General features: G+C 43.6%; 1 protein-coding gene across 1 annotated transcript in view; it reads right to left on the bottom strand.

Annotated features, from left to right (window-relative positions):
* The window catches only part of LOC146817143 (phospholipase A2 inhibitor and Ly6/PLAUR domain-containing protein-like), a 63935-nt gene that overhangs the window by 44751 nt on the left and 6575 nt on the right, over nucleotides 1-12609 (bottom strand). Inside the window, exon 3 of the mRNA XM_085609584.1 lies at nucleotides 6610-6759. Coding sequence (XP_085465710.1) covers nucleotides 6610-6759 — 150 coding nt within the window. The remainder of the gene's footprint in view (nucleotides 1-6609; nucleotides 6760-12609) is intronic.

Below are 12609 nucleotides of genomic sequence, written 5' to 3'. Positions count from 1 at the left end.
TTAATGCAATATTAAATGACAAATTGGATAGGGAAGGGACATCTCGAACGTTACACCCCTCAGCTAGTGCTGCATTGCATGCCATCATCTCAGACAGAAACTTGGTGGACATTTGGAGATGTAGTCACCCAATGACCAAAGAGGGGACATGTCTATCTGAGCACCATAGAGCATGGTCAAGATTGGATTTCTGGTTGGTGTCACAGGATGTGGCTAATTGGATTAGTGAGGTCTCACATATTTCCAGATCCCTGTCGGACCACGCGCCTTACCTTTTGCAATTAGTACTTTCCAACTCAGTTCCACGTCTATTTACTTGGCGGTTACCACCGAATGCCCTCTTAGATGAAGCTTTTAAAGAAGAAATCAGAGAAGACATTACTGACTATTTTACCCTTAACACTGGCTCGGTTGACACTGAGGCCTCTTTATGTTAGGCTTTCAAGACGGTTATCAGAGGCAAATGCATCGCCCAGCAGGCTGGGGTGTTGGAGGCAATTCGCGGCACGCCCGCATCTCTAGAAAACCAGATCAAAGAACCGGAAACAAGGTTTAACTCCTCTAATAATCTCACAACGCTGGCCCTCTTGAAAGAGAAGCTGCTTGACTTTGAGGAGGAGGCGCAGCGCGAAGTTACATTTTTGGGGAAATACGCTCAGGCCTGGAGATACGGAGAGGGTGACCAACCTGGGAGGACTCTGGAGGCAATGATTCGTGCCCCACGGTGCACTGCTTATATAACTGAGCTGAAATGTACACAACATGTCTGTTATTAGAGGCCAGACAGGAATTTTTTTTCCTGCTTTAACTCTGAACTATACACTACTACCCAGGAGTCGAGTCTAAAGGGCCTGTTACCCTTTCTTGATCCACTGGAACTGCTCTGGTTGAGTCAGAGACATAGGGATTATCTAGACTTCCCGTTCACGGTGGAGGACATCACTCAGGTAATCAAAAGCTTGCCGCTGGACAAGGCCCCTGGGTCGGACGGTCTGACCACAGCCTTCTGTAGAGGTGCTGGCGCTGCTCTTAATAGCGCTATACAAGGAGGCCCCAAGCCTCGGGCATATTGCCGCCGTCCATGTGTGAAGCAATATTATTAACCTTGCTGAAACCCGGGAAGCTCGAAAACAAATTGGACTCATATAGACCGTTGTCATTAATAAACGTAGATGTGAAAATATTGGTGATGCTGATCGCAATTCGGTTGCTGCCCCTGCTTTCCTTTGTCGCCCGCCCAGACCAATCGGAATTTATCCCAGGGAGATCTACCTCCCACAATCTCAGGACCTTGTTTTCAGTACTGCATTATCTGCACCCTGACTTGCAAGCTGATACTGTCTTCTTCAGCGCTACAAAAGCGTTCAATACGCTTGAATGGCCATATCTATTTGCCATCCTGGGTCGCATGGGGTTTAGGCCGCTGTATATAAATTTGATTTGTCTTCTCTACACATTGCCAACGGCTCGGATCCGAGTGAACGGTCTCATGTTGGCACCATTTGGTATCTCTTGAGGTACAAGGCAGGGATGCCCGCTGTCCCCACTGCTCATCGTGATAGCGATGGAGCGTTGGAAGCATGAATTAGGCAACATCACACTAACAGGGGGATTGGGTTTAGCACAAGGAGTCTTTTAATTTCATTATATGCAGACGAAGTCACATTGTACGTGATCGACCCGGCGTCGCACCTAGATCCATTACTTTGGGAATTTTTTTTTAATTCGGTGGCCTCTCTGGCTTCTCCATTAACTGGGCTAAATCTGTTATTTTTCCTTTAACAGATGCCACTATCCCGGCCCCCTCCGAGATCCCTCTGAAATGGGCAGACAAACCTTTGAAGTATCGGGACATATGGCTCAGTAGAAATATGCAAGAAATATTGGACATGAATTACGGACTTGCGATAACACGGCTAGAAGAGAAAGTCACAGCGTGGGCCAAGCTCCCGCTCTCCCTAGCCAGGAAAATAGCTCTAGTCAAGATGGTGGTACTGCCGAAATTTCTTTATTTATTCGCAAACATTCCCATTACTCTCACGCAAGCCTTCTTTAAATCTCTCAGATCCCTGCTGGTCTCGCTGGTCTGGGCAGGCGGACAGGCGCGTGTTTCGTGGGACCTACTGACGCTTCCACTACGTCATGGTGGCCTGGGAGCCCCAGATATGCAATTATATGCATGGAGCGCTCATGCTCAGTTTCTCCTCCACTGAGTACACCCGACTCCCTTTCAACCCCACGTGGCTGTAGAAACAGATGCTGCGGCACCTGGCCCTCCACATGTAACTTTATATCAGACTTACAAGCACCCCAGGGATGGTATAGACATGGTAGAGACCTTGTGGTGGGCGTGGAATGAGTTAAGGAAAAGAGCTGGTACTCCTATACTGTATGCCCTGTCCATACCCCTGGCACACAACCCTATGCTACCCAACATAAGCAAGACCGTAGCACAAAAGAGGAGCTTACAAACTTTTGCAGATCTTTATCTAGAGGAGACATTTCGGACGCCCCGGTCCCAGTAGAGGGTCAAACAGTGCCATTTTCCGAACTCTTTGTATATTATAAACTTCGGGCCGCATGTAGGTCTTTACATGACACTTTCCTGAGCCCCCCGCCAACCCTGCTCGCATTGGAGAACGTGCTTAAATCAGCTACACCACGCAGACTAATCACATGGTTCTATAATCACATGCAAACCTAGGCCCCTCTGACACAGCCACTGGCATTCCAGGCATGGAATGAAAAACTTTAAATTCCGCTCACGGAGGAGCAGTGGCCATATTGTTATTGCCAGCTCACGGCTTTGTCCCCTAACTATAAACTTCATTTAATACACTTTAAGTTCTTACACAGTTTTTATAGGACACCAGCAGGTCTGCACCGCATGGGACTGAAAGATGATGACAGCAGTTGGAGATGCGGTTTCACTCCAACAACCTTTTTACATATGGCATGGAGCTGTCCACAGCTGGCATTATTCTGGTCCAATATATTTACCGTGATCCACCAGATAATAGACACACCTGTAGATCCCAACCCCCTGCTGGGCCTATTGAGTTACGTGAAGGATACACCAGTTAAGGTCCGTAAACGACATGCAATGCTACTTCGATTTACTAAGCTCCAAATTGCCATACATTGGGGGCGGAAGGGCGCTCCTTCTCTAAACGAGTGGATCCGAGATGTCACATATGAGCACTCACAACTGTCCACCTTTTGGGAATTAATGCCTACAACATCCAGGCCCAGAGACATGTGGGAACCATTTGTTACGTGGGCCTGTGAGCGTAGGAAGGATGTTGGAGATATGCAGACGGAATCAGTGTCTTTGTGAATTAACGTAGGCAGCCTGGGGGAGGTCAAAAGCTGGGGAAGGTGGATGAATACGAGAAGAAGGTAAAAAGGGGGGAAAAGATACTGTTTTTATGCCAAGGAGACTAATCTGATATGCATAACCTTGGGGGTGATGTTGTGGATTCCTTGTCAAACTGTCACCTGGGCTTTCGCAGGCATTTTTTGTAGAAAGACAAATCTAATCTCCTTCCTGTATCCAACAGAGGATCGTGCACGCAGGAAATAACATTTGTAATTGACATGATATGCGGTTGTGCAGATAACTATGTATTGATAAGCTACTGGCTAGTTGTTTGCAATGTTTATGGCATTGTTTTAAAATGCCAATTAAAAGAATGTAAAAGAAAAAAGAAACACTCTGGAAGTAAGTGTAAAAGTGTTGCATTGTCGGTGGCCTGAACTCTTGACTTTTTCCTAGTCCAGCATAGCCTTTTTTTAACCGTTTGAGCGTTATTTGCTTCTAAGCGCTATTTTTACTTTTAATCTTTAAAAATTCATGCCTCCTCTTCCCCACATTGGAGCTTTATCATTTTGGTGTCATATTAATCATAAAAAGATTTCCTATTTGTATAAATTTGTTTTAGATTTTTATTGTGTGTCGTGTCCTACTTATTTACTGTATTGGTGTTTTTAAATGCCTTACGGTTGAGCAATGATTAATTTATTGGGAACTTGGCTGGACCTAATCTGTGATTGTTGTGTTATTACTAGCTATAGGTACCTACCTGCACCTTCTTATAAACCACCTTCCAACAATTATCTCCACACAGATATCACAATACTGACATGCCTAGGACAAATCTCGGTCACACACTTACTGCATACAGTTGAAACACTAGTGTTGCAGCTCTGTTGGAGCAGCCATGGATAACTTAATCAAAATAGGGCTCATCCCTAAGCACTACTCTCCTAAGTGACTAGCAATATCCATTTCCACTTTTATTCACTCACTCTCTATTGAGAAATTGGGTTGTTGGTTGAGTGGGGTGTTAACCGTTCTCAAGCAGCCACACTCCCTGTCAGGGTGAACCACAAAAGTGACCAAATTAACCTGTGTTGAACCTTCAGGTAGCTTTTCACAAAAGTAGTCAGGCTTAACTTAGAGGCAATGTGTAAAGTATTTATGACGCACACACACTCTAATAAAGTAATAACACAACACAAGAATTCTACACCAATTTTAAAAAAGTTTGACATCAAAACAATAAAAATCCAATTAGTAGAACAGGGGCAATGCATTTTTAAAGTTTAAGGTAGACTCTAGCTCCTAAAAGATCAAAGCTCGAACCACAGACATCTAGTTGTGCGAAGAGGGGTCAAAGTTGAAAATTATGGCTGACCACGATGGAACGTAAGTTGAAAACAAATACTGATTGAGCCTGGTTGGTGCTTACCTTCAGTCTGAAAAGAAATTTGAAGAAAAAGTCTCTGAGAAAGTAGAAGTTCAATGGGGAAAAGCTGCTGGAGATGTCCGATGAAGAGGCGTCATCATCGGGGAGCTGCTGGATGAAGTCATGGTGAAGATTTCTACATTGGGACTTAGTCTCTTTCTTGGAAGTTGAAAATCTTCACTGGGATGAAGCTGGAGGCTATAGCGGATAAGAGTTCCATGAGGCCGGATATCCCTTTGGTGAAGGACAGCTGAACAGGATTTTCTGCTGCCCAGAAGAACATAGCAAGACCATCCCCAAAGTGAGCCTGACTGCTGATGCACCTTGGCCAGATAGAGGAGCAGGATGGTCTTGGTCTCCTCTAGATTCTTATAACATGTTCTGGTCTAAAACTATTTAAGCCCTAATTTTTGGATTTTGGTTATCTGGGCACCTTTAACAGTGCCTCGAAGGGTCTACGACTGGAGGGGCAACACTTGGGGTGTTAGGACTCACATAGGATGGGTCTATATGTGGGTTCAAAATGGTTGGAATCTTTTCTGTCCCTGACACTCTAATCAGGAGGCCAGACAACTAGCTCTTGAAGTCACTCTTGCAGTCCTGGGATCAAGAGGTGGAGATGGCTCAAGCAGTTGGGCAGGCCTATAAGGGTTCAAGACATGTTTCAGTTCAGGCAGCAGTGCAGTACTTCCGGGTGCAGCAAAGCGGTGTGCTGAAATATACAGCAGGCTACAGCATCAGGCAGCCCTCTGAGAGTATTTCTGTAGGTCCAGAAAGTGAACTGAAGAGTGGGTCTGCGGGTCATATTTTTATACCTGGTGACTTCTTTAAAGTAGGAAAAGGTTCTAGTAAATTCTCTGTGATGTTCTTAAAGTTGTTTGCTTCTCCTGCCCTGGCTCCTTGCTGTGTGCATGAACAGAGCAGGTGTGACAGGTCATTTGCCTGCACATATAAGTAAACTAAATATGCCAATCAGGTGTAAGCCAACTTTACCATGTTTTAGGGAGAGAGCACAAGCACTTTAGTACTGGTTATTTGAGATAAAGTGAACAGAATTCTAAAGTCAGGAAAAGCACATTGAGCAAAATAGCAGGGGGAAGGGAAACATTTTGGCGGTGATCCTTCCGAGAAGCCCAAGTCAAACATCTCCCACCTCGGATTTCCCCTTTTCACCCCATCACAATCCCTCACTGCTTGTAAAGCAACAACTAACAGTTTCCTGACTATCTCCATTTCTGAACCAGTTCCTTTCTAAAATATTTAACGTTTTCAATCTTGACTTTAGTAACTTTGCTCTCATCACCTCTTAACTTCTTAACCAATATCATACTTCTCCCCCTCACGTTTCCACACCTCAGAATCACAGGATGACATGTTTGTTGAGGGCTGAAAACATTAGGAACAGAAATGTCCACATTCAAGTAGCAGAAGACACTTGTAAGTGCAGCAGAATAGCTGTCTGCTGAGACACCATTATGTTACCAAAGCCTTATCTATAAATCCACACAGCAACAACTACAAAACTGCAAAGCTTTGGCAATAAGGCAAGACAACAAAGCATTATTGAATTAAACTGCTCTGGTTTAAATTCAAGAAAGAAAAAGAGAGCACAAGAGAGTTAGAGAGATGGCAAAGATAGTTGGAAATAGAGATTGCTGGAAGGTACTTTGCTGACAGATACTTTGAGGCTAATAAGTAACATAAAACCAGCGATCATAGCCAGGAGCCAGGAAAACTTGTTGAGGGGTGCTTGAAGACAGTGATAGGACATTGAAAAGTTGGGGGCAGAGATAAAGGGAAAGGAAAGAGACGGAAAAGGTAAAATATTGGGAAGAGAGCATCATGAAGATGAAAGACTCACATTGAAGAGGTCCTTTGTTGCAGCCATTTGTTTTGCAGACTTCAATTCTCAGGTAATAAGAGCTGAATTTTTCTGCACTCCTGTACAAAGTGTTCTTGGATATCACACTTGAGCAATTCTTGAAGACATTATAAATTGAGTCCACACCCTCTGGATATGAAAAGAAGAACACAAATAGCATTTGTTTATAACTCAGACTGACCAAAGTAACTGCATGGCCATCATGACAGGCAGACTCGTCCTGATATCGACACACAAACCCCAAGATGAGACCAGAACAGGATGATCTATCACCGGCAGAGATTTTCCTTTTTATTAATGCAAAACCTTTTTAGGGTGAACAATCCTCTTCGGGGTTGTGCTCATTCTTAAATGTCATTGCTCATTCAAAACACCCAAATGTATAGTTCTCTTGAGTGTATTTTGGGAACAGACGATGTTGAGCATGATATTTTCTGTGACACGGGCCACTTTTCTTTCTATACACATTGGTTGTCTTCTTTTACCTTCTTCTATCTTCTTCCTTTAACTGTGAGGTTCTCCCACATTGGAGCCACTTTGTGAAAAGTTGATGTAGTGTAATGATGCTGTCTTGAAAGACAACAAAAATTTAATTCTGTACACTTAGGACTCAGAGAGGTTTTCCTGGTCAACCTGCCCTGTAGTTGTTGTCATCAACATTAGTACGTTTTTACCATCCTACAATGTTTCGTTGATGAGATTGTTTGCCGATAGCTAAGGGGCTACATACTACACAGCCCCATCTCACATAGATGGTGCATATGATCACCAGCAAATGTCCCTCATTGCCAAAAATAGCAGACTGGGAACACTGTTTACCTAAAACAACAAAAAAGGATGTTTAAAATGTTCTGAGATAATTTTACCATCTCCTATAAATATTTTTCTAAATCAAACATAACTGAAAACACATAAGCAGTAATCCCATGAATAAATGCACTTCTATTGTGCAATATAAACTAGATGTACTCCTTTGCTCTCTAGATTTCTATCAAGAGCATTTGAGAAAGCAGACAAAATACCACAATAGGATTCAGTTTTTGTGCTCCTATTGGATAGGGGATCAAAAGACAGCATCTTAGATCAAAAAGAACATTGCATCGTCCACGTACTATGATGTCCAGATGTTACTATTGTGAAAAAATGGTTTGAATTAGAAAAATAGTACTTTACATAGGTTGGCTTCAGTTATCATAACTAGAACTAGGCTTAGGGGGCATCATAATGAGACCCGGTTTTAGCGAACCTAAAATGAAACTCTGAATAGACCTTTTCCACAATGCGAAATCAGTAATTTGACATGGGCCTATAACAGTAGAGTTGTGACCTATTACAAGACTTGGAGAAGCAGTTTGGTCTCAAAACACTCTTCAAAATTCAGAGGTATATACACCCTTTTCTAACTTGAGTGGTTGCATTAAAAGCAAAACAAAAAGCAGGTCCCTTCTTGCTGCACAACTGAAAATGTTTGAAGATTAGTCCACAGTTCCACTTATGATGACAGCAATACTCATTGCACAGAGTATGCTGAATGTTTTAAAATGTTTCCTTTTTTCATTTTGGATTTGACTCTCGAATTATGACCTGAAGAGACTCCTGCAGCTGAAGAGGCGTTCCTACCCAATCCTAGGCTACCAATTGGCTAAGTATGGCTTCACTATTATTGAGCCAGCAAAATTATGGTTGAGGAAATTTGGAAGGCATTAAGGATATGCTTTCCGGTAAAGCTGCTGCAGATGATGATACCACAGCGAATTCAACAAGGCAGCTAAGGCACAACTCACTCCACTGCTGTACAAGTTTTTAGGTTGAGCTAGACAGCGCTTGCGCTGTCTCTTCGAGACCTGCTGTGATCAGTCTGTATGCTTAGAGTCCATCCCCTTTCGTCCATTCCTTTTCATTTGTCTTTCTCAGTGTCCTTTAAAAGTACTTGCTTGCTGGTGGTCAGTCCTGCCTTTTTGGCCCTCCTTTCTCTCTTCTTTTCCTTCCACAGAGCAGGAACTTAGTACTGTCTCATTACGCTATGGTTCTTCATCTGTTCTTTGGGGGGCTATTTTTTCTTGGTTTCCTGCTCTGTTACTGTTTGCCTGTGTTTAGCGTCAGCGACCTAGCTGTATATATTTAAATATAACATTCTTCCTCCCACTTCCTCTTAATGCCACAGTTGTGTTACTGCTGCCTTTTTACTGCTGCCTCCCCCATCAAGGCTCCTGCTGCATTGCTTGCATTTTTTTATTAGGCTTTTTGCACTTTTCAATCTCCTCCATTAGTTGGCTTTTTCTAGTAGTATATTCTACAATAGTAGACAAATTAGGAATGCTAAAAATATTGAAGGCCCTATGGGGAGATTTTCTCCTCCCCCTGATGGGTCGGAGTACAGGGTCTGCTAAATAAAAATCTTTTGCAAGTCCTAGGGGTGTTGGTGCAGTTCAGGTTGGTAAAGATTGTAAGCAGATGAGACCCCGGGTGTTATACCTAAAAGCGCAACCCAGAATGAATAAAATACAGGCAGCTGAGCAGCCCCTCAATAGGTGAGAACTGTTATAGGTATTTGCTAACATCAAATGTTTGAGGAATGTCTTCACAAAGGATTTAGCACTGGTTAGCTTCAAAGAGGTAATTGGGGAAGAGATAACTAGAGTTTTGTTTACTTCAAATGAAACAAAGAATTTTAGTTGGAGCAGCGGGTTCAGTCCTGGTGTCACGGTATCTGTCTCTGTAAAGAAAAGGAAGAAATGTGGTTAATCCCCTTTCTATGTGATCATAGCGTAATTAAACAGAACCAGGTTTACCTTGCTGGGCCTCCTGACCGGAAACAGAGAGCAGGTGTTGGGAGGAGTTGGTAGGAACATGACGGTTCACAAGAAAGGATAGTTCCTATAAACTTCACTAATGATAGAGCTCAGTATTTATTGAGGAACAGGAATAGGTTCAACCGTTGGCAGCCTGATGAGCGACCGAAGGAAAGCGACCATAGTTCTTAGGGGCAGGTTCCATTGAGGTGAGAGAGCTGTTCTTTTAAAAATGTTCAGGACAATTACTTTCCTTCATGGACCAGTGGAGAGGTAGTTAAGTTTGATTGGTAGGAGTCAGGGCATCCGCAGTCGGTTAAGGTCCTGGTATGGGACATTCATGGATTTGAAAAGTTTATAGACATGGAAAACCATGGAGAGATCTTGAAGAACTATTCCATTCTGTTTCTTCAAGAAACCTGGCTGTTGGAGTGCTCCGCATTAGAGGGGTTTGTTGCCATAGCTCAAAATGCTGGGGCTTAGTTATGATAAAGATTGGTGTGTGGATTACTCACATTGGTTTCAGTCTTCTGTGGGAGAAAGATAAGAAAGCTCCAAACCACTTGCTTATGGGTTCTTACTTGTTTAACAACATGTATGTCAATACGGAGGGCCGAAAGCAAATGATATGTCTAAATGTGTATGTGCCACCTTCTCCCTGAGTGTGGGCTGCAGAATTTGGTCAATGATGTATAAAGAAATTGTGTTGTAATCATCCCAATGACCTGTTATTGGTAGTGGAGGATTTTAATGAAAAATCATTTTTTAAAGATCTTGATTTACGAGGTTATGAAACAATTGCGATAAGCATTAAATATCCCAAAATTATTTTTTTCTGAAAACCCTAGAGAAGTAAATGCAAAGTATTAAATTGTCTACTGGAACTGGATTTGATCAATGCAAATTATAGGTGTCAAGTTCATATTCCAGCTGGGAAAACATTTAAGTATGGTAACAGTAAACTCCCTATCGATTATGTGATGGTCTCAGTTCACCAGTTCCACCGGGGACAAAACTTTAGAGTCATATACATAGTCATAGGTGCCCAGAAATCATCTTGCCCTTAGTCTGGAGAGTAAAGAGGCATTTTGTACACTGCCATGTGCTGTAACCCTTTTGGAGGTGGTTCACCACAAAAGAATAAGGCGCTTATTTACAAGCCCCTTGCGCCACTTTTGTGTCACTTTTCCCATGTTAAAAATGGCGCAAAAGTGGTGCAAGGGACTTGTAAATAAGCCCCTAAGAGTCCAGATTATGGAAGATGTGCTGCTACAGGACAGGAATTTGCAGAGGGCAACGGGAGTAGAGTTAACAGAAATGAGCCACAATGTGGGTAGGTTTAGCAAGCTCTTTTGGGTGCCACCCAGCATTTCATTGGACAGAGGTGTCCCCCTGCTTGACACCTCAGAACACCGAATAAATATGTGATAGCCGCTTTTTTCTCATATCTGCTGCTTGAAACTAAAAGGAGAAGGACTGCCCTGCTGGAATCTAGATTTGCAGCCAAAGGCCAGCACTCTGACAGACTGTGTCTGCTGCACAATCTGGTACTATAGCCCTGGGGACTTTACCGTGCTTCAAGGAGGATTAGGGAGTGGACTCTCTGCAAGCTCTAGGTTAACAGAGCCCACCTGCATCATATTCACCATGATTCCCCATCCTGGAATGCTACCAATGGACTTTTAAAGATTTAACCTGGTGTATTGTAGGAATTGTAGTCCAGACTTCCCAGAGACAAGATAGGAGATGCCAGACCTTTGGATTGGTGTTTTGGACACTTTGAACCTACAAGGATACCTTCAGTAAGCACCACTTTAAGTTTGGAGAACTTTGGAGAACTTTTGTGAAAAAGTTCCATGAGGTGACCGACCAAATGTCGAGTCAAGCCAACTTCCTTCAACCGTGACTCGGCCTGGATTTCAGGTTCATTCCACTGAAAGCTCTGGAATTCCAGACGTCCAGAATTTGAACAGGGCCTCACAGAAAGTATAGCCGGTGAACCCTCACCGAATCTGGCCTGCTGTAGAGGGTCAGGTCAATTGTCGTCAGAAGAAAAATCTCCAGAAAAGGTTCTAAGTGTGAAGGTAAAATATGGAATGGGCCTCCCGCTTAGGGTCTGATTATGAGTCTGGTGGCCTGAGACCGCCAGACTCTTGGTGGTGTGGCAGTGGCGGTCCAGTCACTGCTGCACCGGTGGTCCAACCACCCCATTATGAGTTGAGCAGTTCGACCACCCTGGGACCACTGACACCGCCAGGGAACAAATGTTCCCTATTTGTTCATTGGAGGTGGCGCTGCATTCAGAGACAGCAATATGCTTAGTGGGATCGCAGTGGTCCCACCAAGCATATTACGAGTTTCCTCCCTGCCAGTGGTGACATGAAGTTCCTCCTCGGAGAGGAGCAAAGGGGGATCCTCCTCTGCTTGTGCATACGCAAAGAGGGGCATAACATGTGCTCTCCTGTGTGCATGCCAACAGTTCCTAAAAGGCATGGACTTTTCAGTCCATGACGTGCAGGAACCTTATGAGGCATTCTCATTGCGCTGCCTTTTTCGAAGGCACCGTGGCCTTTGAAAGCGGCACTGCCTCGGGAACACCATGCCGCCTGCCCTCCAGACTAAATATAACTTCTAATCTGGCAGACGGGCAGAGGCGAGTCTCATCAGTGGGGGGCACAGCAGTGGAGTGCTGCCTGCCCTGGCACTGCTGAAACTCGTATTGGGCCCTAAGTGTATTCGACCAGAGCTCCATCACAGTCGTCCTCAAACTTTGACTTTGCCCCAGTCAAGTGCGGCCAGATGTCCCAGAGTAACGCTAAATGTTTTTAAGCACTATAAAGTGGTTAATCTTTAAAATTCATATCTCTGGTTCCTACCATGGATGTTTGTTGTTTTGGTGTCATTTTAAGATATAAATATTTCCTATGTTTATAAATTGATGTGGGATATTTATTTTGAGTTATGTCTTACTTGTTTGATGTATTGATGTTTTTAAGTGCTTTACATAGCTGTCTCCTAGGTTAGAGCTGACTGCTTGTTGTCGGCTACCAAGGATTGAACAAGGGACTCATTTCCTGAGACCTTTACTGGACCTTATATTGGGATGGTGGCCTTACTGTCAGTGGTAAGTGCATATTTATCCTTGCCAATACCCCTCTTTCCAACATCCAAGAATTTGTCTGAAAAG

Source organism: Triturus cristatus, chromosome 6, assembly GCF_964204655.1.
Source record: "Triturus cristatus chromosome 6, aTriCri1.1, whole genome shotgun sequence".
NCBI lineage: Eukaryota > Metazoa > Chordata > Amphibia > Caudata > Salamandridae > Triturus > Triturus cristatus.
This window is presented reverse-complemented; position numbering and strand designations above follow the sequence as displayed.